This window comes from Antechinus flavipes, chromosome 2 (genome assembly GCF_016432865.1).
Source record: "Antechinus flavipes isolate AdamAnt ecotype Samford, QLD, Australia chromosome 2, AdamAnt_v2, whole genome shotgun sequence".
In the NCBI taxonomy this organism is placed as follows: Eukaryota; Metazoa; Chordata; class Mammalia; order Dasyuromorphia; family Dasyuridae; genus Antechinus; species Antechinus flavipes.
In genome coordinates this window covers 299888262-299916101 of record NC_067399.1, presented here as the reverse complement: position 1 = coordinate 299916101, position 27840 = coordinate 299888262, and the positions used below count along the sequence as shown (strand labels likewise).

Here is a 27840-nt window from a genome sequence, read left to right as displayed (position 1 = left end):
CTGTTCATGGAATAGAAAATAGGCCACTTGGAGTCATTTATACCTGTTAAATTTCAGTTAGTATTGAAAAAGATAATTTAGAATGGAATAAAACGAGGTCAAAGTGTTCCTCTTCTTTAATAGACACATGATGTATCAATACTTTCAATATCTTATTGTTCAGTATTAGATTTATTGGATTTTACCCACTGCTCGTTCTAGAACTTGGCTTAAGATCATTTAAGATATGAAAACATTTTGTATACAACAGTTACAAACAACTAAAAACAAAAGAACCAGTCAAGACTGGAGTTTAGAATTATTATATAATCATAGAAGTATCAATGAATTACTTAATATATCCATAAATCATTCAATCTTAGGATTTGGGGTTATATGTAATTACTAATTCCAATAACATTCTATCATACTATATATTAATGATTATCTATTAAATTATACATCATCTTGCAAAAATGTAATCTTTTGCATATGGTAAAAAATTCAAAATACCACTAAAATATTTTAAAACCAGCTTTTAAAATACATAGAAGAAAAACAGAGACTATCAAGAAAATTAATAGCTTTCCTAAATAACACAGTAAGAAAAAAATGCCTGTCTTACCTGCTCTCCGCCAAAATTTCATGTGTTTAATACCAGCCGTAATCAATTTATCAGGCATATAAGGGTTCATCTTCACAACAAAAATCTTATCTTTATTTCCTCTGGGAAAAAAACAAAAACTATTTAGTTTTTACTTTTTGGACAAACCTCTCCCCTAAGAATTCAATAAGCAATAACCAAGATTCAATAAAGATATATAGAAAATATATTCAATAAATGATAATGGAATACAACTTGTAATAAAAAGAATAATGGCAATAGTTAATATTTATATAGTACTTTACATATGTTATCTCATTTGATCTTCATAACAACCCTATATGGTTATCATCATCTTCATTTTACAAATAAAGTAGCCATCTAAGTGTGACACAGATTATGATGGGAGTACAGAGAAATTTAGACTGTGTTTCTAGGAAAACCTAAGAAAGAAACAATCACATTCAACTGAAGGGGTCAGGCAAGAGATGGTACATAGGAATGGTGTTGAAAGAAGAATTTCACCAGGTAACAATGCGGGGATATAGGGAGGAAATGATGTTTAAATAAATCCATCTTTTTTGTCTGCTTTTTGGTGAGGCAATTGGGGTTAAGTGATTTGCTTAGGATCACATGACTAGGAAGTGTTAAATGTCTGAGGCTGAATTTGAACTCAGATCCTCCTAACTTCAGGGGCAGTACTCTACCCATTGTGCCATCTAGTTGCCCCAAAATAAATCTAGAAAGGCAGTTTGCAGTCAGACAGTGAGAGCCAAATCCCAGTTCAAGGAGTCAATGTTTACCACATAAGAATAGGACGCTGTTTTAAGGGTTTTTTTTTTCCCCATGTTTAATTAAAAACTTAATATTTGACATTAGATACAACTTGCTTTGGAAATCTTTACATTTAAATTAAACACACAAAACATTTTTATTCCTAATTACTCATCAGAATTCTTTGTCTATTAATTCTTTTTACTTTTCTACTGGTTCTGCTTTTTTTTCTACTTTGTATTATTTAAGAAAGGTCTTAATAAAGACTTCATTATATCTTTCATACTTGTCCATCTTATTAGCATTGCAGTATTCTATTACATTAATATAACACAATTTAAACAATAACCCTGTTGTCAGTTGCTTTCAGTTCTTTTAAAGTAATATGCAATGCTGCTCTGAAAATCTTTTAGTTTGTAACTTTTAACTTGATAATATTTTTGAGGCATACTTCCAATATTTAGTGAGTCAAAGGTTATAATTATCTTAAAGCCTTTAATTGACCTCCACTAAACTTTCTCCAAAAGATCCCACAAGTTTGCAATTTCATCAGCAGTGAATCAGTACACAAATCTATTTCTCTTATCACTCCCATCAGCATTAAGCTTTGTTGCTTTTAATTATTTTTGCCAATTGAAAAGATATAAGATAGTCCTGCAAAAATGTTTTAATTCATATTGCTTTATTAGTTGAACTTTTTTTTAAAATGATGATTAAAAATTGTATTTCTTCTTTTGAGTATTATCTATTCATATATTTTATCTGAGTATTTTTAGGACTGCCCTAAGGTAGAATCTTCTTTACTTCCCCAGCTTCTAATCCTTAATCACTACACATACAAGCCTAGGATCTGCTAACTTTTCTCTGTCCTGTTATTTCTGTAAGAAAATAATTTACAAATTACATTTTTTTTGTTCCAGGGAACAGCAGAGTTATAAACAAGGAAGATTATTTTGAGAAATAAGTAAAAAATAGACTGAAAAAGAGAAACCAGTTAAAAGCCAGTTATGCATTGTATACAACAACAACAAAATTATGCAACTATTAATTATTATGGACTTCACTCTTTTTAAGCAATGAAGTAATTCAGGCCAATTCCAAAAGATTATATGATATGCAGAGCCATCTGCATCCAGAAAGAGGGCTATGGGGATTGACTGTGGATAACAACACAATATTTTTACCTTTTTTGTTCTTTTCTTGCTTTTTTGTTTTGTCATTTTTTTCCCCTTTTTAATCTTATTTTTCTTGTGCAACATAATTATGGAAATATGTATAGAACTGTACATGTTTATATACATTGGATTACTTGTCTAAAGAAAACATTGGGGAAGAGGAAAAGAAAAAATTTGGAACACAAGGTTTTACAAGAGTGAATGCTGAAAACTATTTTTGTAGATAGTTTGAAAATAAAAAGCAAAAACAAAAAATCCAGTTATGGCTTCCATACAAGTGAATGGTAAAATAGGATAAGACTAGAATAATGCCAATGGATGAAATAGTGCCAACAGTTTCGAGAGATATCATGAAGGTAAAGAAAAAGAAGTCTTGGCAACTATCAGAGATTACTCAAAAAGTTTTGGCCTTACAAAACTGGGAAGATGGTGGTACCTACAACAGCAAGAGGGAAGAGTCATCTTTGAATATCACCATTCTTCTCTGATCACTCCCTGACTCCTCACTTCTTTAGCACTTGCCCCTAAGATCTACACTAAATTGCCCTGTCAGCTCCTCTGACAGGTTTTGGTTTAAAAAGAATCAGAATGATACACTTTTTCTAATCATTTTATTTCTCTTAAATAGCAAAGGTAAATCTCATAGACAGTTTATGAGCTTCAAGGGTATCTTTAAAACATCAAGGAAAAGTAAAGAATGATCCCACATGTTAGGTATATCCACATTTAATGAACTTAGGGGAATAAGACTGGATTACACTTTAATTCACTTGAAGGAATATTCATATTTTTGAAATCAGACATATATTGTAGTATTTAAGCATCTCTAATATTGGTCTACTGATTTTATTTTCTTGCTATTTTACCTCTCTTTTGTTTAGGTAGATATCTTTGTCTCACAGACAGAGTTTGGTAAAAATATTTCTTAAAATACACCAATAGTTTGTTGCACAGTGTTTAATTTTTATTTGACAAAAATTTTCTTATAAATGTATCCATTCATTGTGTTTTCCCACCTTGGAGAGATCATTTGTAGCTTGCTCAAGTTCCTTTGGAGAATAGATTAAGATTTTCTATTTCCTTTTCTGTTAATCTCAATATAGGATATTTTGGCAAAAATCCTTTTGAAAAAACTATTTTGTTGGCACATATTTGTGTATAATTGTGATGTTGTGATGATTTTCAATATGAATCTTACTTCTCATTTCTTTCTCTTTGGTAAAAATCAGCTATTAGTTTTGGGGTTTACAAAAACTAGCTCTTAAGTTTTATTTTCTTAGTCTTTTTTATTTCAATTTCGTCTTTCCTTTCTTTGATTTTTAACATTTCTACTTACGTGATTTTGAAGCATTATTAATTTCCTAATTATCTAATTTTCTAGGTGTAAACAAGTTATTTTTTCTCTGAGTGATGAGTTTATAGAAATACATTCTTTCCTTAAGTATTACTTGAATAGGATTCCAAAACTGTTTTAATTTGCATTTTAATATAATTTTTTATTGTTTATACATCACTTTTTCTTCCAGTCATTTAGGACTATGTATTGACTTCTAAACCATCTATAAATATCAGTGTAGCTAGCTGGTGGTACTCTTAAATGTGTGATCCTTGTCCAATGACCACTTAGTGAATATAATACTAATAAAAGTTAATCCTATCATTCTGAACCTAATTGTTACAAATAAAAACATGAGATAATGTAGATTAAAGGAAAGTAGCTCACAGGTTATTTTTGGATAAGGAAATAAAAGAACTGGGGAAGCTAGTTTTATCATGCTTCCAAAGGCAACTTCATTTCTTGGTCATCTTTGCATTGCTCATTATAAGTGTTTGAAACATGATCATTTTATGGGTTAACATGTGCTGGAGAAGATGAAGTAAATAAAATATATGAAAAAAATCAATAAATTCCTCCATATTGAATCAACATTTACTTTCATTCTTAATGACTGTTATATAAATAGGAGAAAAGTAAGGGTAGTGAAAACTGTGCTAGAAAATGTGGCTTTTGGTAAAGTTATAAGAGAAACCAAGTTACATCAAAGGCTGCTTCTTCTTGTCATTTCGATTTCCACTTTTGCTGGCAATTGAATCTCCAAGTGATTTTATGATAACACAATTTTCATTTGAGAAGCAGGGGAAAAAAGCCTACAAATAAAACTTATATGTCCTGAAGAGATTAGAGCATATTCTTTAAATATGGCTAGACTCAGGCATTGGGAAGATTATAGCAATAAAGCTAGTTCTCACTTCTGCAGTGCTAACTCTCCCCTTTTTGGAGCTTCCAACCAGTCAAGCAGTTTCAGTTCCTAAAACAGAGGACCTCTGATTCAGGGTTGTACCAGGAAGTTAAGTTGTAGCCCAGATTTCCCCCCTCCTATGTTGTTTCCCCGTTTCCTCCCCATAGGAACATAATTCATAACGCACTTTTACATAAAGTGAGAACTCTGTAGTATTACAGTTCCTTCCAAGAAGGCTTCCCAACTTTCTCCCAATTATAAAAATTCAGTCTCCAAGGTATAATACAAATGTTCATCCCTTGTCAAGGTAAGTTACAGGATGGTAACTGGTGGTAAGCAAGATCTTACCTTCTAATTACATTTTCAAATTTACATTTCAGGACCTCTGAATACAGTGACAAAAGGAAATGAAAATATGGAATGGGAATTCTTTTCATTTACTTCAGGTTAGCCAATATGGATGATGACTAGTATCTTACCTATTATTTCCAGGGATAAAGGGCTATTCAGACCCAGTTAGACATTAATTTATGAAGTTATCATTGGGGAAGAAGAGGGAGACCTTATTGGCAGGTTTCAGGGATTAAATCAGGAACCAATTAAACTATATAGGCATAGAGGATAGTTGCCGTTCCTAAAATGCCTAGTCAATGCAGGGATAAAGGTGTGTTCTCTCAAAACTAAAGCTCAGAAACCTTATGAGTCTTTCCCTTGGAAGGCACCATAAGAATACTAACTTAAGATTCTGAAGGAGAATGAGAAAAATTCTCATTAATAAAGATTCTAACAAGGGGAAAATAATCCTTACTTTTAATATATCTATATATAAATGTATGTATGCATGCTCAATTCATTTATAATCCCCAAAGGAAGGAAAGCAATCAGAATCAAAATTCTTTAAAAAAAATTTATGTAGTAGCCTTTCTGGACTTGTCTTCAAGGTTTTCAGGGTTTCTAGAAGGTAAGTACACTTTTATTTCTCCCAGAGAGGACCCTGGAAATTATAAGTTCTAAGCAAAATTTATTATTGTGAGAAAGAGCCTGGCATGGCTAAATTGAGGGAAATTCCAGGGCGAGACAGCAGATGATCATTAATATCAACCAATCAAATAGGAAGACATGCTTGTCAAAGGTATCTAGCTTTTAGTATTTGTCAAAGTCATGGGGGAAGCCCCATAAATGAGTTCCTTCAGAAGCTCCTATTTGTGAATGACATAGTCTTGATTACATGAAGTCCAAGGATTGTGCTAAATCTCCTAAATAAGATCTGTAATTTTTCTAAAGATCTTGATCTCTTCTCCTGTGGTACTTTTCCCACAATCTTTCAAAGAAGAGTGACAGGTTTAGCAAACATATGTGCCTGGCCATTTATTTTTCAAAATCGTTCCAAATAGAAAAATTACATATCAATGGGGAAGATCACAGATGTCAGTTTTAACGACAACAAAACAGTGACCAAAAAGACAATACAGTGGTACTCATCTGCTTCAAAATTTGTTGAATTTGGTATCTGATGCATTGTCAACTAGGAAAAACAACACTTCAGCACCTGATGCTTGCTGGGCATTCGTCAACTTGGTGGTTGTCTTGGTTGAGCAATATGAGGTTGGCCATGGGCAACGCCCCCTCAGTAAAGCAAAGGTGTGTGGGCTGTCAGGCTGGAACTCACAACACTGAGGTTGTGCAAGATGGCATAAGGTGGTTTTTGCAGAACAGCCTGGATGCAGCATATAGTCTCCCAACTTCCAAAACAGTAGTACTGGAAGGAATATGAAGCTGCCAACATGCTCAGCAGGAGAAGCAGCAAGAGAAACAGAAGAGCAAGAGCAGCATTGATAGTCCAGGTAGAGGTGGAAGCTGCAGTGGAGGACCCAGAACTCCTGGCAGGCCCAAGCCCCAGTCAGGGGGCAGAGTTCTGGATAGTGGAGGTCAGAGGAACAAACTTCCATCCCCACATCTAGGCATGCTACTCTACCCTCCAAAAATGTGGACAGAGTAGAGTGGGAAAGAATATAAAGATTGGGGCTCCTCTCTAAAAGTGAGCTCTGGTCAGGAAGAACTTGGCTGAGCTGGCTTGTTTCTCTGCTACCTCTTTGGAAAACTGGATGATTAGGCTTATGGGAAAAATTCATTTAGCACTTCTCATTTTTGTCACTCGTTGTGCCTTCTGGAACCAGTTAACGACAAGTGCCAAGATACCCAATAATAACTATTGTGTGACATAGATAAGAAAGATAAAAACAGTATGTCCTCGTGTAACTCATATTCTTTTGGGGTAAAACAACATGCAAATAACTAACTATGTAAAAGTAGGTGAGAAGTAACAAGCACCTAGGGGTCTGGTCAGGGGAGGCTACATGACTCTGGAGAAATCAATTCACTTTCAAAGCCTCAGTTTTATAATCTTTAAAATTTTGGATGAAAATGCCTGTTTTACTTTCTTGTTGTGAAGGAAGTATTTTATAAGTCTTGATGTTAAATGTGAACTTTTGATCCACATGCCTTTCTCATTCCTGTATAACAAGGCTCTGGCAAATGCCCAAATCATTCAAGATGAGTAGACTGGATTCTGGGAAAAGATAATTTGCATTCCCCTAACTCATGGATGGCTACTCAAATAAGGCACAATCTCTTTCTTTCTCCAAGTTTGTCCAAAAATCAAAGCCTCATTCACCAACAATATGAGTATCTTGCAAGAAGCTATAGAGAAATAAGTGTTAAAATTTTGTTATGTTTGGTTTGCCCTTTTATGTTCCAGATGCAGTAAATGTAGTCTCACACACGAGTTCAAGCCATAGAGATCTTTGAGACAGGATTCCAGGCCAGATATTACTGACAGTACAGCAGGGAATCCCTGAGAAGCCAGGGCTGTGGAACAAAAGTACAGCACAGCTTTGGACTTGAAACTTGGTGGAACTGATGCTTTAGAGGAATAGAGCAAAACTGTGAACCACTTGGATATATAATAGAAAAGGGTTTCTTATTTAATTAAGTATGGATTTAACTGGATAGTCTCTGAGGTTCCTTACTACTCTAAAGTTCTTGGAGTTTACTTAAAAAAAAAGGCTTTGGTGGCTCTTTATTGCCTCTACATAAAATAAAAATTGCTCAGCCAAATAGGTAAAGATCTCCATGATCTGACTTCACTTTGAGAAGTTATACACTGTTTGGAAAATATAGTGAATTTGGAGTCAGAGGACCTGGTTTGTTCAAGATTCAGGTCCATCTCCTACTCACATGACCTTAGGAAGTACCTCTTTAACAGTCTTTCAAACTATAAGATGGAAGTGCTGGGCTGCAGAGCCTCCAAGTCCTTTCCAGCTCTAACTATACAATCTTATGAACCTACCTTTCTAAATTTATTTTACATTATTCCCTTCATATATTTTATGTTTCAGTTAAACCCAAGTAGCAACTATTTCCAACCCCTAGCATTTTCTCTATCTCAATATATGTATCTTCATAAACCACTCTCCTAATCCCATGATGTGTTCCCTTCTCTAATCAATTGCTCTGAATGCTTATCTGCAAGGCTCAGTTCAGAGCCACCACTTCTAAAAATTCTTTGCTGCATTCTGTTATATTTCTTTGTCTTCAGATTACTTGTCTATATAAAATCTGTATGCCTCCTTTCCCAAGAAAATACGTATTCCTTAGGTCAGGGATAGCTGCCTAGCTCAGTGACTTAGCTATAAATGTTTATAATATATTTGTCAAAATGAACAGAGGGGTGGCAATTTGCATTAGTACACTCGACCCTTGAAATGGAGAAAGGTGAAAGCTGAGAGACAAAATGAAACAAACACAATTTTTAAAAAATGTATATTAACATGATGTATTTGTGGCAGCAAAATTCTATTTTAATCTTTAAAAAGTTCTAGTTAAATACATTTTCAAACTCAAAAAATTTCACTCTTTCATTCATGTTGATGATTTTAGAATCTTTTTCCTACCTTGTAACTGAGAGTTTCTCGCCTTTCTTCCAGTCCCATAACACAATAGTATGACTATCGTCTATTCCAACTGATGCAAGACGTTTGCCATCCGCTTAAAAAAATTAAGCAGAGAAAAAAAAAAACAAAACACGATACAAGTTGATCATTTAACATTCAGTAAATAGTAGAATTTCCAATAAAGAACTGAATCTATAATATTCATTATATATTTTTATTGAGTTATAAGTATATCTAAATTGAAATAGGAACCAGAGCTTACGACAGAGTTATTAGAAAAGTCAAATATTACCACAAAAAAGTTAATTACATCTTTAATATAACCTTTAGCAATCCTAATAATCTATCAATTTTTGCAATATGAGACCTCAGAGATGAAAGGAAGGAAAAAAGAAAAAAACTGGAAAAGTGAAGAGGAAGAAAGCAAACAAAGAAGAATGACAGGAAAGGATGAAGTAAGTATACTCTGAGACAATATCCATTCTCTTAGAGAAAAGAAAGCTGTTGAATAGAATACTACTCCTTCCCTTCACAAACATCAACTATTTTAAGAATTTTCAGCAATTTTGCAGTTATCCAAGAAAAAGACAGAGGACATGGTTTGATTGCTTTCAATTCAAAATCCTTAATTTTAACTGTCAACACTATCAAGTTCCAAGTGACCTAGTCACATAAAAATGATCCAAACCCATCACCATATATATATATTTTATATATATATATATACACACACACACATACACAGAGATATGTATGTATATACATATGCATGTGTATATGTATGTATATATAAATAAAATATATACATATGTATGTATATACACATCCACATATATGGATATATGTATATGTGTATATACACACATACATATATGGATGTATGTATGTGTGTATACACACACACACACATAAATAAAAATTAAAATGCCTGTGAAAGAAAGCATTCAGATGGCCTGAAATTCTGCTCTTCCAATTTCATGAATACTCTATCTGGTCCCCAATGATACCACAACAATGATATTACTTCATTTTCATTCAACTTAACTTCATGATTTTTCTACATGCTAATTAATTTATGGCACAGTCCTTAAATATAGATGACACATTATTACCACGAAAAGAGCAAGAGAGAGGGTAAAGTATTGATTTTGAATTTCTTGCTGTAACACTTTCTATTTACTATCTTTCCTTTCTTCCATTTCCACAGGCCTCATATTTTCACTGTACAAGATGCAGCTTTCAACAATTCAAAATTTTTTTTATCAAAGAATTACAGAATATCTGAATTGAAAGGAACTTAAATAGCTACCTAGTCTAGTTTATACCTCATTAGAGAACGCCCAACAACTAGATATCTACCTCTCTGTGAGAATCTCCAGAAATAGGCCATTCTAATTTGGGATAGTTTTAATTGTTAGGAAGGCTTTCCCTGATATCAAACTTAAATCTGCCTCTGTGCAATTTTTATCTTTTGCCTGTCTCTGCCTTTTCACTGAAACAGAAAAAAGTTTAAAACCTCTTCAGTATGATATCCTTTCAAATATTTAAGACAACTGTTTTGCCCACGAGACTTCTTCATTAAATAAACCCATTTCCTCTAAATGATTCTTATATATCATGAACTCTGTGGTTACCTAGTTCCTTTGATTGTTCGTAAATTTATCAATATTTTCTTAAATGGTGGCAGACAGAAGAACTGCACAAATAATTCAGGTATAATCTGATTAATGAAAAGAACAAACAGTAAAATGAGGTATCAGCTCTTTATTGCGATACCTATCTAGACCTTTTAAGACAGTCCCACTAGGGTTTTTGTTTTTGTTTTATTTTTATTTTTCTCTTTGTCTTTATCTTTATTTATTTTTTTAGATTATACATGAACACTTTTTTTTAAAACATATTTTCATAAGAATCACATTTGAAGGGAAAAATCAGAACAAAAAGGAGGGGGAAAAAAACAGAAAAAAGGTAGAAATAGTATGCTTCAATCTTTTCCACCTAGAGTTTATTGAAACTGTCTTAGATCACTGAATTCCCAAGAAGAGTCAAGTCTATCATAGCTGATTCATCACACAATCTTGCTATTACTATGTATAATGTTTTCCTGGTTCTGCCTGCTTCACTCATGTAACTCTTTCCAGGTTTTCTAATATTAATCTATTCATCTTATTGTTCTTCTAGAACAATATTCCATTACTTTCAATCCCCCAATTGATGGGCATACACTCATTTTCTAAATTTTTGTCATCACAAGAAGAGCTTCTACAAACATTTTAGCACACATGAGTTCCTTTCCCTCCTTTTTATGATCTCTTTGAGATATAGACCCAGTACAGATACTGCTGGATCAATAGATATGCAGTTTTATAGCCTTTTCAGCATAGTTCCAAATTGCTTCTCCAGGATAATTGGATTAGTTCGCAACTTCACCAATAATGCATTAGTCACACTAGGTGAGTTTTGATTTTATTTTTTGCTTTTTTTGGCTTCCATGTTACATGGATAATGTACTTTGAGCTTGTAGTCCACTAAAAATTTTCAGGTTTTTTTCCTAGGCAAATTTCTCTCTAAACATACTTCTCCTCAACTATTATTTAATATTTTGAACCTTACATTTATAAAACCTTATATTTGTCACTATTAAATTCTGTCTTGTTCCATTCAAATGTTTCAGCCTTTCAAATTTTTTTACATCATGACTGTCATCTACTGCATTTATTACCTATCTCAAACAACTTTGTTTTTATCTGCAAATGATGTAAGAATGCCTCTATTCCTTTAACAAAGGCAATAATAAAATGCTAAAAAAATCAATAAAGCAACCGCAGAATGATGAATGACTCTACTAGAAACCTGATACCAAGTTTACATAGAATCATTAATGACTGATTTATTCTTGGGGTATAGTAAAATTAGGCCAGAAATTTGACAAATTGCTATCATCTGGCCCACATCTATCTAGATTTTTAATAATAACATGCAATATTTTTATCAAATGCTATGCTAAAATTCAGATAAACTATATCTACAGCATACCCCTAAAATCCGAGTTTAGTAACTGTTCAAAAAAGAGGTAAGGCAAGTTTAGCATGACTATTTATCATCACTGCTTCCTCTTCTACATGAACACAATCTATTTTTAAATAATATATTCTAGAATTATGCAGGAAATACAAATCAAGTTTACTGACAGAGTTTGTAAACAGTTTCCTCCTCCTTTTTTTAAAATCAAGATTTATGCCCTACTTTATTCTCTATAGTGCATTTCTCTTCTCCATAATGTTTCAAAGACTACTGACAGAGGCTCTGCAATCACATATTTCAGTTAGGGTATAGTTCATTTAGGTCAGATAACTTTAATGAATAAAAGTCAATGACCAGATACCCCTCTTAATATTTTCTAACTTAGAGTTATCAATTCCCTCTTAGTCATTCTTGGTCTGTTTTTTCTACTCTGAAAAAAATTTTCTTGGCAACAAAGAAAGGTATAAATCAAACTTTTTATAAAAATATGAATTTAATTTTAAAGAAGAAACTTCAAACACTTACTGAATTAACTTAATAATGAAATGATTTCTAAATAACTAAATGATGATTTCTTACATGAGAAAATGAGACAGGAAGTCCTGTCATTTGATATTCTCATATAAGGTAACAGAATTCAGACAGCTTCTTATAATCCCAATCAAAGAAAGTTCATATTCTGCGTATTGGAAGTAAAATTTTCATTAAGATAATTTACAGAATTTCAATTGGAAGAGATTCAAACTTTTTTTAAATAATAGTTTTTTATTTTCAAAATATATACAAAGATAGTTTTCAATATTCATCCTTGTAAAACCTTGCATTTCAATTTCTTCTCCCTTGCTTCCTACCATATCCTTACAGCAAGTAATTTTGGATATGTTAAACATATACAATTCTATACATATTTCCACAATTATCATGCTGAACAAGAAAAATCATATCAAAAAGGGAAAAAAAGAAAAAGAAAACAAAAAGCAAGCAAACACCAAAAGGTGAAAATGCTATGTTGTGATCCACACTCAGTCCTCACAGTCCTTTCTCTGGATGCAGATGGCTCTCTTCATCACAAAACCATTGGAACTGGCCTCAATCATCTCATTGTTGAAAAGAGCCACATATATCAGAACTGATCACTGTATAATCTTGTTGCTGTGTACAATGTTCTCCTGATACTCAAAAACTATTTAGTCAAACTCATACTTAAACAAGGATAGTTCTAAATTTTCCTAACTTCTTTCACTTAGCCCATACCTCTCCATCCTTCTAATAAGAATATAGGTAAATTTAATTAAAAAGCATTTCCCTGATCTTCCAATTTAGTAATTCTGTTGATAAAAGAATGAGATGAGTGGCAATACTTGCTTTAAAAGAAGTTATAGTTCTCTTAGATCACTATTTCCTTTTTAAAGAGAGATATATACTAAATACCTGTTTAATAGCATATAGGATTATAAAAGGCATGGAAGTAAAATTCACTGCTGTGTTGTCTACTTTCAATTTCTTCTCTTTTTAAAAAGGAATATTTAATGCTACAGTATCTCTCCCGTTATCTACAATCTTTCAAAAATCATTCACAAAGATAGTTATTTCAGTGTAATGTCTAAGAGATATAATTTCATTATATCTTTACCATATGGTTCATTTGGTCACTTGAACTCATGTTGGTAGCCAGTTACCCTTATACTTTTTCCTTACTTATATTGTAGTTCAACTTTTTTTAAATCTAATTTTGTTTCCTTTCCAATCCCACGAATTCTTCTTGGAAGAGAAAATAAAAGAACTCTCCTCCTATTCTTAGTTATCTATGTCCTATATACTCCACAGAGTAGAATTACCCTTTAACTGGTTTTCTTTTTCACCTTAATTTAAAAAAAAATTGTCATTCTTAGCTTTCATAACCAGGTTAAGTTTTTTCTCACACAAAATTTTATAGGATATGACAGTTATGTTTATCCAATTGCCTTCCTTTTCTTCTATTTTATATCTATTTTTTAAAGATATGCTTGATGAATATGTATATCTAAATCTGTCTCTTCAGACAGTCCACTTTGAGCTCTTTGTTTTAATTATAATTATTTCTCTTTGTATCTTCAAATTTCTTAAAGCTTCCCATCTTCTCCTAGGTTTGATTCTTCTGTAGAATTTTAATTCATTGTATTCAACCTGTAGCCTTATCTGAATATTTTCAAATATCTTTTCTCAAAAAATGTTCATTTTTTTGTAAATAGTATTTTAGTTTTTTCCAATTATACATAAAGATAATTTAACATTCAGTTTTTGTAAGATTTTATGTTAGAAATTTTTTCTCCCTCTCTCCCTCAAACCCCCCTTCCCCATGATGGCAAGCAATCTAATGCAGGCTTTATACACACACACACACACACACACACACACACACACAATCATATAAACATATTTTCACATTAGTTATGTTGTGAAAGAAAAAATAAAACAAGAGGGAAAAGCCACATTAAAAAAGTGAAAACAGTATGCTCTAATCTTCATTTAGATGCCACAGTAATTTCTCTGGATACGGATGGCATTTTCCATCATGAGTCTTTTGGAACTGCTTGGATCACTGCATTGCTAAGAAGAGGTAAGTCAATCATAGGTGATCACTACACAATGTTAATGTGTACAATGTTCTCCTGATTCTGAATATTTCAATCAACATCAGTTCATATATTTCCAGGTTTTACTGAAATCCACCTGTTCATTTCTTATAGCACAATAACATTCCATTACGAATATATATTCCATATGAATATGTCACAAGTTGTTTGGCCATTCCCCAGTTGATGGGCATTCTTTCAAATTCTAACTCTTTGACATCACAAAAAGAGTTGTTAAAATATTCTTGTAAGAATGGATTCTTTTCCTTTTTTATGACCTCTCTGGAATATAGACTTAGTAGTGGAATTGATGAATCAGAGGGTATGTACAATTTGAACGTCCTTTGAGTAATAATTCCAAATTGTTCTTCAGAATGCCTTTATCAGTTCACAACTAGTGTACTAATTTCCCTACATTATCTCCAATATTTTTCATTTTCCTTTTTGGTCATATTAACCAATCTGATAGATGAGGGGGTATTCTCAGAATTGTTTTAGTTTGCATTTTTTTCATAACTATAGATAGCTTTAATTTCATCTGAAAACTGCTCATTCATTTTTGATCATTTATCAATTGGGGACTGGCTTGTGTTCTTATAAATTTGAGACTGACAATTTTCAAAATAATTTTCACCAAAGTGGAAAAGAATCTTACCTGAGAAGTCTACAGCACAAACACCATATTGATGATAGCCCTTTAATATTGACAATGGTCTAGTGGTCTCTGTATCCCATATGTGTATTGAAGGATCCCTACCTACCTAAAATGAAAAAGATCATAAAAGTAACTGTAGATATTTAATTGACTCTTTGATTTAAAGATCTATTCAAAATAATTTTCAAAATATTAAATTTCATAGAATGTATTCCTATTCATTAAGCTATAAATACATTATAAATAAGACTGAGGAAATCTGTTGTTTTTTTCATATAGACACTCTGAATACAAAAAGTCTTAGAACCATTCTTCCTCTTGAGTCTATTCTACCTGTCTTCATCACAATCATCAAGAAGAAGCATTTCTTTGGAATTTATTATAAAAGAAACTAGTAGTTTTGGGTGTTAATGGATGAAAAATTGCTATTAATATAGCTAGGGAAACCAAAGAGACATATATGAAAATTAAACAACATAAAGTACCATAACATAAGTACAAATAGGTGACAGAGAAAATTATTAAAAGTCAATACATTTTGTGGATTTAATAATGAGTAATAAAAATTTAAAAATAGCAAAATTATTACAATGAGAGAAATAAGGAAAATTTTAATGAGAAAGTAAAAATTTTAGCAAACTCTTTATAGAAAGAAAAGAATTCTAAAAGATTTAGGGGAGTAAATATACTGCATAAGAAAATAAAATTTAGACTACTATGCTAGAGATTAAGATATTGTATCAATTGACCTCTTTAGCAAGATTGGCGTATACGCAATACAAATTAGTGAAACATACCTTTGCCTAAATATTTCTGCATCTAATCAAATAAATTTTATATTGAAAATAGAGAAGAAAAATTGTCCAAAATATCTGTAATGTCAATTACCACAAAATGCAATTGACAAATAAAAAAGAAAGTTTATTTATAAGAAAGTATTGTTTTTTCCTCAAAAGATTTGAAAAAGAGCTTCAAGGAATGTCTTCCTTAAGTTCCTTAAGGGACTTTCTAATAACAACGAAAAACAATGAAAATATCACTTCCTGCAATGATTAAGAGTAAGGAAACTTTTACAGCAATGTACACAGAAAAGAGAATTTTTATGTTTTTTGTTTTTTTGCCATTGCTAAATTTGTGTATGGGTATCTTCCCTCCTAGAAGAAAAGGTAAATAAACTCAAGGAATTACTCTCTGTTCTTCTGGGTATTAGAAAGAATGAAATAGTCCTTTAAAAAAAAAGAAAGAAAAATAAAATATAACATTGGCTTCAATATAAAAATAAAGAAAAATGATATGAAAAGACAGAATATTATGATGGGTGGTTGGAGGACAGATGGATGACAATGAGAAAGAAATAAAGTACTACTCAATATTTAGAGCTAACTCTTACCAAAGAAATGAGATGACTAGTACTGACTTCTAGGAATTCACACAGAAATTATACAGCCAGGAATCAAAAAAGCAGTGCTAAATATTATGAAGAACTGGGTTAAGGGACTGAAGAGTTTAGGTACATGAGTGCGGTTTTTATCACCACTGATAAACAAAGGCAAAGGTTTCAGCAAAGAAAAATAGGACTTCCAGTCAATGATTAAAATACAGGAATAGCTTCCAGGCCATAGATATCTAATGAGGGCTAGCAGTAGTACACATACTAAAATTACAACAATAAAGAGAATGTTAGCAGGCTCCTTGCACAAGAAGGATCTACAAATTCACAAAACACTGCACATAATATTGGAAGCATAGTCACAATAATACTCTTAGTACAACTGTGAATTGGTTCAATCATTCTAGAAAGTAATTTAGGGATGAAAGTAGAGTCAAGATGAAGGAGAGTAGCAGTATAGTCTAGTTTTCCACACATTTCTTCCACAAAGATCTGGAAAATTCTGATTAGAAAAGCTTTAAAAAAGTCACAGTGGAAATTTTCATAACTGAAGCTGGCTTAGGGAGATATGGAGAGGTCTTTGGATAGTGGGAACAATATCTGGCCAGGCATGCCAGTGAACATTCTAGCATCCAAGGTCTGAAAAAAGATAGGGCAAAAAGTACTGAAGTACAAAGATCTCAGAAGGAAATCTTAAAAAGTGCCATCTGAAAGCTCTGCTGTTTACTACTCAAGTCTAGGTCACAGAGTCAGTGCAGAGGGGAGTGGGTAGCAACTGACTTCTTCCTACCATTGGCATGCCAGTGAGAAAATAAAGACAAAACCTGGATATATATATAATGGAATATTACTGAGTTGTAAGGCAACAACCAATTATTTAAAAAATTATTATGTACTAAGGACTGTGATAAATGATATAAAAAACAACAAATAAGAAAAATTCTGAAAAACAGTCATGAAGAAACTTTTATGAATTGAAAGAACAACTAAGAACTCAATACATATATCTAATAACAATGACATCAAAAAGATACCAAAATACTGTTGAACTGAGATGAAATGCAAATGGAGAACAGATACATAAAACGTCATCTTCTTGGTAAGAAATTGCTACTTGAGGTTAACAGATATTATGAATATTTGATAGAATTTAGTAGAATCCATCTGGTCCTGATTCTTAAGCTCATTTACAGTATGTTCTATTATTCTTTTTCTAAAAAGAAAGGTTTATTTAGATATTCTATTTCCTTTTCCATTAATGTAGGGAATTCTAAAAGCCATGTTTAGATATTTTATTTAAACATAAAACTGTATAGCAAACTAAATAGCATTTTCCCAAAGGAATAAAATGTCATAACATCTGTTAATATATATTATCTTACCTAAGCAACAGATATTCTCCACCACATATTTTGTAAATAAGTGAAAAAATATATTCTCATTTTGCATTAGTCACAGAAGCACTACTGGAATTGTTTTGAATCACTATATTGCTGAGAAGATCTAAGTCTATCATAGTTGATCATTCCCAGTTATGCTGTTACAGTGTACAATGTTCTCCTGATGGTGCTCATTTCAGTCAGTATCAATTCATACAAGTCTCCACTTTTCTGAAATCAGCCTGCTCATCACTTCTCATAGAAGAATAATATTCTATTACTTTTATATATCATAACTTATTCAACCATTCCCCAGTTGATGAGCCCACTCAATTTCTAAAAATTTTATGTCTTTACAGATAAATTAAAAGATTTGAGCTACCAAACTGCTTTAATTCTATATGACCTCAGGTAAAATATTTTCAAGAAATCATTCAAAATTATAAGAAGAAAATAAAGTATGGATGAATACTGGGACATTTCCTATAATAATTTCTTAAAGTTAACATCATTTCTGAGTTTTTTGGAGGCAATAGTCTGAAAAGAAAAAAGTCTTTCCTAAAAGATGACATAATTTTATATGGTAGAAAGTGAGTATACTCACCCTCACCTAAAGTATAAATATGTATGTATATATATATATATATATATATATATATATATATATATATATATATATATACACACATACATACATACACACACATGCATATATACATATATATGTATGTATAAACACGTATGTTTAATCTGTCTTGCCCTATAATTAAAAGGTTTTGCTTTTCTAATATTCTATATGTATTTTCTTCACAAATAAATAACAGCAGGAAAAAATATGCACATTTCTCAGTCCATTGGGATCAAAATGATAGGTATGATTAAGAATATCTGAAAATTTAAAATTTATTTACCCCAATTTATGAAGTATTTGTATAAAAAATTTTGTTTTTAGAATATAATTTTCCCCCAATATATCTTTCCTAACCTCAAGTAGCAATTTCTTACCAAGAAGATGACATTTTACATATCTGTTCTCCATCTGCATTTCATCTCAGTTCAATAGTATTTTGTTATCTTTTTGATGTCATTGTTATTAGATATGTATTGAGCTCTTAGTTCTGGTTTTCAATTCGTAAAGGTTTCTTCATGACTTTTTTTCAGAATTTTTCTTATGCTACTCATTCTTTTCAAAGTTACTTTGCTTTTTTGTCCTTCCAACTATATGTAGTATGGTTTTACATGTGAATATACATACACATACATTTGTATCTAATGGTAGCCCTCTCTAGAACAGGGTGAGGAGGGAAAATAAAAGTGCACAGCAGCAAAGAACAAAAAAAAAAATTGGAAGGACAGAAAAGCAAAATAATTTTGAAAAGAGTGAGTAGCATTTATAATGTGTTTTTTTTTAAGTAAACAATGTGAAATGGAAATTAATGTTTTTATATGGAATAGTTTTAAATTGTGTTTTGTACTATAAAATATACTTTTTCTGTCTTTTTATATTTAAGTTCAAAGTAATAAAAATTAATTTTAAAAAATAGTTTTCAGAAATAAAAATAGAAGTTGTTTCTGTTTTAAAATTTGTTACATTAAAAAAATTCCATTCTGAAAAGATCTCAACTCTTCATGTTCACATTTCTACAAAAGTAGAAATTACAAAATATAAAAATTTTAAAAACAAATGAATTAACGTATCTCTCTCACACAGTCACATCATTTCTGAAATCCCTAACTTACCTGGCCTGTTGCCACATAGTCTTTTAAAGGATGAATTGCCAGACAGAGAATGTCATCATCATGACCCAGATAAAATCGTTGTGTATTTTGTTGTCGATTATAAATCACACCCACAGCTGCAACATGGTACACAATTTCACCAATCTGAGTGTAAAATAGATTACTTCGACAATCATAGCCTCTGTAACTAAAAGAGAAAAAAGAATCAAATATATTAAACTGATAATATAATAATATACATAACTTATGTGGATTCTTTAAAGTATCTAGGTTTAAAATGATTACCAATCATTTTAGCATATTACTATGTCAGGCACTGTAATGCGCTGAGGCTTGAGTTGATGCACTGAGGTCCCAAGTACATGACGCTAAATAGTAATTGGACCATACTCTATTAATATATATGCTTGGAGAAAGAATGGCCCCTGCCCACTTTTTGTGCAAGTCCTGATGTGTTGTATAGGAAATGACGTTTTTGGTGGGTGGAGGCAAGAGAGTGGAAGGGGAAGCAAAAGGAGAGACTGCTGGCTGGTGTCTTGACACAGCTGCTCGCATTGCTATCGCGACAGCCCTTCACCTCCAATCCCCCTCTGCTAATTGGCTTCCTGTCGCAGCTGCTCATATTGCTATTGCAATCCTTCTTGCCCATATTGCTACTGCAATCCTTTTTCACCTCTTCACTTCAATAAAGATTGAAGATTTTTCCCTTAACCTGAATTCCTGACTCCATCTGATTTTAAATATGCGGTCATCACAAGGCACAATAAATACTTATGAAACAATAGAAGTAAGAAGTACTAAAATGCTAAAAGTAACAGATTTCTATCTGTACCAAGTTTCTTTAGCATAAAGAACCAATTTATATATAATACGCTTAATTATTGCAATACTATGCATATACTAAGGAATATATAAAGAACTTTCTAAGAATTAGAATTGTTAAAAAAAAAAAACTCAAGCAATGGCTGAAAGACCATTTTGAGATATTGTAGAGATAGGATTTTTGCTTCAAGTAGGGTTTAGACTAAATGATCGTTTAGCTTTCTTTAAGCTCAGAAATTCTATGATTTTGTGAATGTTTTCCATAGTTCAGTAGAGAAAAATCTCTTTCTACCCCACTTGCAAATTCCTGGCCACACAGTTGACTTTCTGATAGAAGGATATCTGGCATTTATGTGTTTCTTAAAAGCATACACAGAACTGACAAGAAATATCAGAAACAAATATAGTCAGTTAAAGGGAAAAAAAGCTTTTCCCTCACCATGAATAACAAAATCTTTCCATATTCTCTGAATTAAATCCAAAAAAAGATTTCTTTGTATAGTTTTTTGATTCAATGTCTTTCTAGAGAAATGTAGAAAATATATAATATAATATATATATATATATATATATATGTACTTAATTATGAGATGATAAGAAAAAATGCCGTGTAATACAAGTACACAATAATCGTGTTCTTCCTAAGTCTCAGATAGTCTAAGACTCTAGGTTCCTTTGTAATTGCACTCGTTCTTGCAATTCAAGTCAGAGGTTCATTTTGGAAGTAAAATGACTTTTTGATTATGAGAACTAGCTCATAAACAGAGAAAATGAAAACATTCCAACTACATTCAATTTCTAGCTTATGATTCCTGACAGTTATGCTGGTACAGGGTTAGTTCTATGAATTATAAAGTAACCCAGCTTATATACATTTAAGGCCCCCTTGTCACTGCTTATAATTAATTTGTTTTATCCTGCCTACAAACAGCTTTCCCACTTATGTAAAACTATTAAATTTGTAACAAATATTTAAAAGTTGAGATACTCTCATACCCATGCACAAAATGTAACCGTATACTCTGTCCTGGGGCTTGTACTCTTCTTTTAGATGTAGCACTTTTGTGTTTCTCTCTGTACTGCTCTTTAAGTTGAGGTAGATCTTCTTTGTAAACCTTTAAAAAGACATATATAAATATATGTACACATACATGTGTATCTATGAATAAAATTTTTATTTTTATTATGTAGTAAGAGAAATACCAATACAAATTTCATGTGTATCATTCATTATCAGTGAAAAGATATCTATTACACTATCACATGAAATTCTTATCTATTCCACTGGACAAAAATAAGCTATTTCATTAACTTAAATTTTTCGACTAAAACAGTTTCCTTGTACTAACATGATTAATGTAAAAACAGTTGACATTTATAGAGTACTTTGAAGTTTGCAAAGTGCTATTACATATACTACCTCAATTTTCTCATAACAATCCTGTAAAGCTGGTACAAAGTTTTCATTATTATCCCCATTTTTCAAATAAGGAAATTGAAACTAAATGAGGTAAAGCAATTTACCTGTCATCACCTAACTAGAAAATATAAAAGCAGAAACTAAACACATCTTTATTGACTTCATTTTTAATCCTTGTCCCACTAGAATATGGTGATTAAAATTATATTATTAAATTATTATAATTGTATATGTATAAACTAGTGTATATGTGTACATGTGTGTGTATATAGATATATGGTGTATAAATATACACACACATAATTTCAGTGGGTTTATGATCACAGTGATTTGGTTACTCAACATTGCCTCAATGAGAGAGATCATAATCTAGACACACAACATCTCCATCCTGTGCAATTCTCATCTGAGTCTTTCCATCAGCCTTGCAGAGAGAACTCTATTCAATAGTCTGATAGCTTTCCCATAGCTCTTTTTAATACTTATTGAGTATATATAAGTTATCCACAGGTTATTTGTCACTGTTGATAAAAGACTGGTTCATCTCCTCTGATTCATACATCTCTTGGATGGCATCTTTTACATCAGAGTTTCTTAATCTTTTTTGTCTGTTTTTGTTATGTACCACAATGAAAATTTAGTGAAGTTTTAAGTTTGTTTTCTCATCAGCATGTTTTCTTTAGCAGAAATGCTAAGTTTCAGTTAGAAGTTAATGAAAATAAAGTAACTTTTTCCCCCATAAAAATTCACAGACCACCTGAGGAATACCCTATATTTAAGAAGCTCTATTTTATGCTACTCTTGTATGTAAATCATTACTGGTATTTAGTATCATTTAGAGCTGCCAGGCAATTTTAATTACCATTAAAATGATTTTTCTAAAATTTGTGTTTTATGATTTTACCCTATATCATCTCAGGAAGAATATTGTCATAAAATATATTTATGTCTCAGAGAGAATCTTGAGTATGCTAAATATGTTGGATACTTTCCCAAATGCAATCCACAGTACTTTCTTTTTCCCCAGTCAATTCTGATTTAGCACACTGTTCATTTGCAATTTTTTTCCCAGATATAAAAGTATAAATGGACCAACTTCACATCACAGTCCAGACAGAAGCTATTCTCAACCAATTTAATTTTTCAAATTTAGATTATTAAGCCAAGCTTTTAAATTGTTATAAATCTCATTTAGGTGGCTTTGTAACATCTTTGAATATGATGTAATTAGCACAATATCATCTATAATTACACAAATTACTAACATATATGGCTGGCAAAGCACTTTCATAAATATCTCATCTGATCTTCATAACACCACAGAAGGTAGTTTCTATTATCATCACTCCATTTTATAGATGAGGAAACTGAGGCAGAACAATCAAGTGACTTACTTACAAATCATGTAACTACTAAGGGGCTAAGGTTGAACCCTTTTTTCTGATTTCAGGTCCAGCTCCTTATTTACATCACCTAAAAGCTTCTAAAATCTCTGCGAGTCTCTCACTTTTTTCTATAAGCAATTAATAGTTTTTTTTTCTCTGTACTAGATACCCCACCCCCATGGCAATTACAAACATCTTTGAAAAGTAAGTTTCATTGTTTATGCTTTGTTTAATATTAATAATCAGAAATTTCTGAATAGTCAATAGTAGTCATTCATTTAATTAATTATAAGACTGGGTCAACTTAGCTCACCTAGACTAGAATGTGCAGGAAACAGCATAGGCTCAAACTCACCCCAGAACATCATGGAAGTCATGACTCACTCTGTTCTAACCTAGGCTTGTTTATCTTTCCTTACAGTTTGATAACTCTTCCTGGGAGTTCATTATATTGGTGTCAGAGTTAATGCAGATACCTACAAAAGTCAAAACCTACATAGTTTAGGACTCAGCTCAAACAATACACTAGCATCAACTTACTCTGTAAAAGGGATTGTAGATATACTTCCCCAAGTCTAACTCTGGTCTATAAGCATTTATTATGTGCCAAGTACTGTATACAAAACTATGTCTATGAATGCACTTACTAAGGAATTTAGTGTAATCTTAATATACTGAAGCACTATTAAGGCAGTATTTGACTTGGCAAATTAAAGAGTTTTCCCTTTTCAAGACAATGAAGTGTCATTCCTCCATCCATCTCCATACCCTCCCTTACTACATATTAGTTCCTTTTTGACATCCTGTTTATGCCTTGACTTTGCTCATGACAGTGTAAGTAGTTTGAAGCCATGAGCTGTCATTTTTTACCTTATAATCCCAGGGCTCAGGAGATGCCAGAGTCATAGTAATTGCTTGGTAAATCCTCAGCTACGTATCTATCTATCTAATAAAGAGCAGGATCATGTTTTATTTGTATTTCTTAATCAATAATAGGACCACAAAAATCTCTTATTACAGGATATTATTTGCAAAACTATTCTTTTTTGTATTTTCGTGAAGTATAAATTCAGTTTACTGACATGATGCAGATGTAATTCATTAGCAAATATTTTGTAGAAATGAAAAATTAGGTAACGTCACTTACTATATCCTCTTGATGTCTTCTTGATCACATTTTCAGTAGTAACAGAAGTCATGATTTTTTTAAAATGTTATTTTGCATTATAAATTAAATACCAAGAAAGAATATCTCACTATTTCAATATGCAAAGAATAAAAAAAGAGGATTATTTATGTTTGTTAAAAAAAAAAAAAAAAAAAGAACTGTCCTGTTTGTGTTCTTTTTTCTGGACTTCCTTCTCTATGTACTTTTCAGTGCTTCTGGTACTGTTTTTTTAAAACATAAAATCATGTACCAACTTCTCTTGAACTATTAGTATTCAATATTTTTCTCTTTCAGATCTCTTGATAAGTCATATGGTATATGAATGTAATGGAATATTATTGTTTCATTGGAAACGATCAGCAAGATGATTTCAAAGAGGTCTTGGACTTAGAAGAACTGATGCTAAGTGAAGTGAGAAGAACCAAGAAAATATTGTACACAACAACAATAAGACTATGTGATGATCTATTCTGGTAGACATGGCTCTTTCCAACAATGAGACAATTCAGGCCAGTTCCAGTAGTCTTGTGATGAAGAGAGCCAGCTGAATCCAAAAAGAGGACCATGGGGACTGAGTGTAGATCATAACATGGCATTTTCACTTTTTTTGTTCTTTGCTTTTTTTCTTGATTTTTTTCCTTTTTGATCTGATTTTTCTTGTAGCATGATAAATATGAAAATATGTTTAGAAGAATTTCATATGTTCTTGGTACCAAGAAGGAATATAAGTCTTCAAAAGATAACAATTTAGACAGTTTTTTTTAACTCACAAATATGCAAGACTGGCTCCTTAGCCTTTTTGTAAAGGCATAAAATAGGATAAATACAAACTCAATCTAGAGCCCAGAACTCTAGTCTGACTTTATATCTGATTGTAGCTGCTGGATAGATTCAAAGAAAGGGGATGTTGGGGCAATCAATCAGCAGTGGCCTAGATTATAGTGCAAGGGCATTGTAATTAGGAAAGTTGTCAATACTGTATACTTGGAATAGATTTATTTTGCTAAAATGATTGTAATCAGGAGAGCTTTGCATTCATTCCCTAAATAAAGCTGAATAAACCAAAGGAATTTCCCAAGTGCATGAGCAAGTCAATCAGTGGTCAAACAAGACACCTCTGTCAGCAAGATTTTAGAAGTAGGCCAATTCTCACCAATCATCAGTTTCCTAATTATTACACAACATAGCTAATTTCAGTGATTGTAAAGATATTTAATTGTACAATACCCAGTGCCTGACTACTTAGTTCCTAAACATATAATTCATGATATAATAGCCTTGAGGATTCTGCATAGTATATCTTCAGTCTCTTGTTTTCTAATCTTTAACATTTTCCAATAGATTTTTCACTGTCCTCTGCTCTCTTACCTTTGCACTAAAGTCTGAGTTAACAGAGTATATATCACATATATGCATAACATATATAGAGAGAGTATGTCATATATAAACATATATATCTATATCTATACATATACATGTAGTTCTTTACTTCCCCATTCTCTGCAACAGGTCATTGTGACAATGATAATTATAGCCAGCATTTAACTCTCTAAAGGTTACAAAATGCTTACATATTGCATTTAATCCCTAAGATAACCCTGTAAGATTTTATGCCATCATACTCATGGGGAATCAGAAGAGAAAACTGAAGCTAACAGAGTGTAAATGCTTTGCCAAGTGTTATACAGGTAGTAAATGTCTGAGGCTGGTATGAACTCAGGTCTTCCTGTTCCAAATCCAACACTCTATCCATTATAACATCAAGATCAGAAATCTAGAGAAAGAAGAGACTTTGATAGGGGGACTTGTAGTCCAATTCTGTCATTTTACAGATAAATAAAAGGCCAAGGAAGCTCAATGTCTTTCCTGAGGTCACTAAGGGATAAGCATCAAAGATAGACTACTAGCCCATGTCCTCTGATTTCAAAGCCAGTGTTCATTGCTGCATTGTGTATGTTGATCTATATGATTACATTTCTTCAACACAGTCTGTTTTGCTGATGTTGTTCATGAACACTGCAAAGTAAGACACCCAAACCTCCTGTGAAAACATGTTCCTTGTTATCTTTCAATGAATAAAGAAAATAATTCCACCAACTCCTTGATGTACCTCTTAAAGGTTAAATTGTGGTCTATCCTATCAAATACTTTTTAATATTGCATTTATTTCACATGTATACTTTGTTTACCCACTATCCTCATTGTCTTACTATCACCACTACTATTATGCCCTATCACAGCATTACATACATACTTAAATGAGCAAAGGATAGTGTTCTTATTTTGAAAACTAAATGGCATTTTGGACATTACATTTTTGGCAGCAAAATCAAGCTGACACTTATAAGATGTGATAGCATTATAAAAAAGATGGCTAGATAGTGACCATTACAGAAATTTTCTAAGTCAAGACATTTTGAATTATCATTGAAGGTATTTTCTTAAGCATATGTCCTTCACAGACAGATATTTTGAATAAACTCCTGATCAGACTTCTTGAAATAATTTTTAGAGAGCTGATAAATTTGTTTTCTCCTTCAGGGAGAACTGGGTATTTGAGTGTCTTTTTCTGTCCTTGAAGAATTATTAACCTCTTAATTATAGTCTGAATGACCTTCAAATTTTTTGTGTATTTTTTTTTTTGCTGGAGTTTTCTCATTCATTCTTCATTCTTGATAAGGATCAATGACATCATAAGAGTAATGTTTTGAGTTTGCACAAACTGGATTTAAATGAGACAGAGATGCTCAAAGTGGCAAGACAAAAGTGAAGATGATTGGTGACAGCTCTGTATTCAATAGATGACTTTGGTGTTTGATTTAGAAAGTCTTTTCCAGGCCTCAATTTGTCTATATAACAAATGGATTTCTTTGTTGTTTTATTTTTAATCTGTGGAAACTTTACTATTAACCCAAGAACAGATCACTTGCAAAACATATTTAGGAGTTTCACAATATTTTCATTTTCTTTGTCTGATTTACATTTTATGTCTAAAGGCCTTAATATTTCAATCATAAAACTAGGCAGCTAGGTACAGTGGATAGGACTGCTCAATCTGGAGTTAGAAAAATCTGAGTTTAAATCCTTTCTCAAACACTCTCTAAGTATGTGACTCTGGGCTCATCACTTAACTTCTATCTTCCTTTTCATATTTATAAGTGGAGAAAATAATAGCACTTTCCAAATCCTGAAGCTCTATGCAAATACTAGCTATTACTATAAAACTATTGGTATAATCTCAAAAAATTTAGAAAAATAGTCAACTGCTTAGACATTTTCAAGGATTCTGTATTGCTTTAACTGAACTGCTTTTAAAATTCAATTCCTCTACTTAAAACATCAATTTTTCCCAGGATATCAGCCTTGAAATAAATGGTTGCCTCAATAACAACTGGCACTCATTGTCTTTATTAACTATTTTGTATATGTTCCTTTTTATCAAAGTATTTACTGGGTAGCAATATGAAATAAGGATGGGAGAAGAAATAGCTCACTTTCAGTTTCCATGGGAGCACTG

The 27840-nt window shown here is 31.9% G+C and overlaps 1 protein-coding gene and 1 non-coding gene across 2 annotated transcripts in view; one reads left to right on the top strand and one right to left on the bottom strand.

Annotated features, from left to right (window-relative positions):
* Positions 1 to 27840, bottom strand: part of EML5 (EMAP like 5) — a 206645-nt gene that overhangs the window by 120971 nt on the left and 57834 nt on the right. The window contains 5 exon segments of the mRNA XM_051977455.1: positions 605 to 705; positions 8726 to 8819; positions 15020 to 15125; positions 19529 to 19715; positions 21347 to 21465. Coding sequence (XP_051833415.1) covers positions 605 to 705; positions 8726 to 8819; positions 15020 to 15125; positions 19529 to 19715; positions 21347 to 21465 — 607 coding nt within the window.
* On the top strand, positions 16653 to 16756 carry LOC127552633 (U6 spliceosomal RNA). Its single transcript, XR_007951491.1, has one exon. It is a non-coding gene; the product is annotated as a U6 spliceosomal RNA (small nuclear RNA).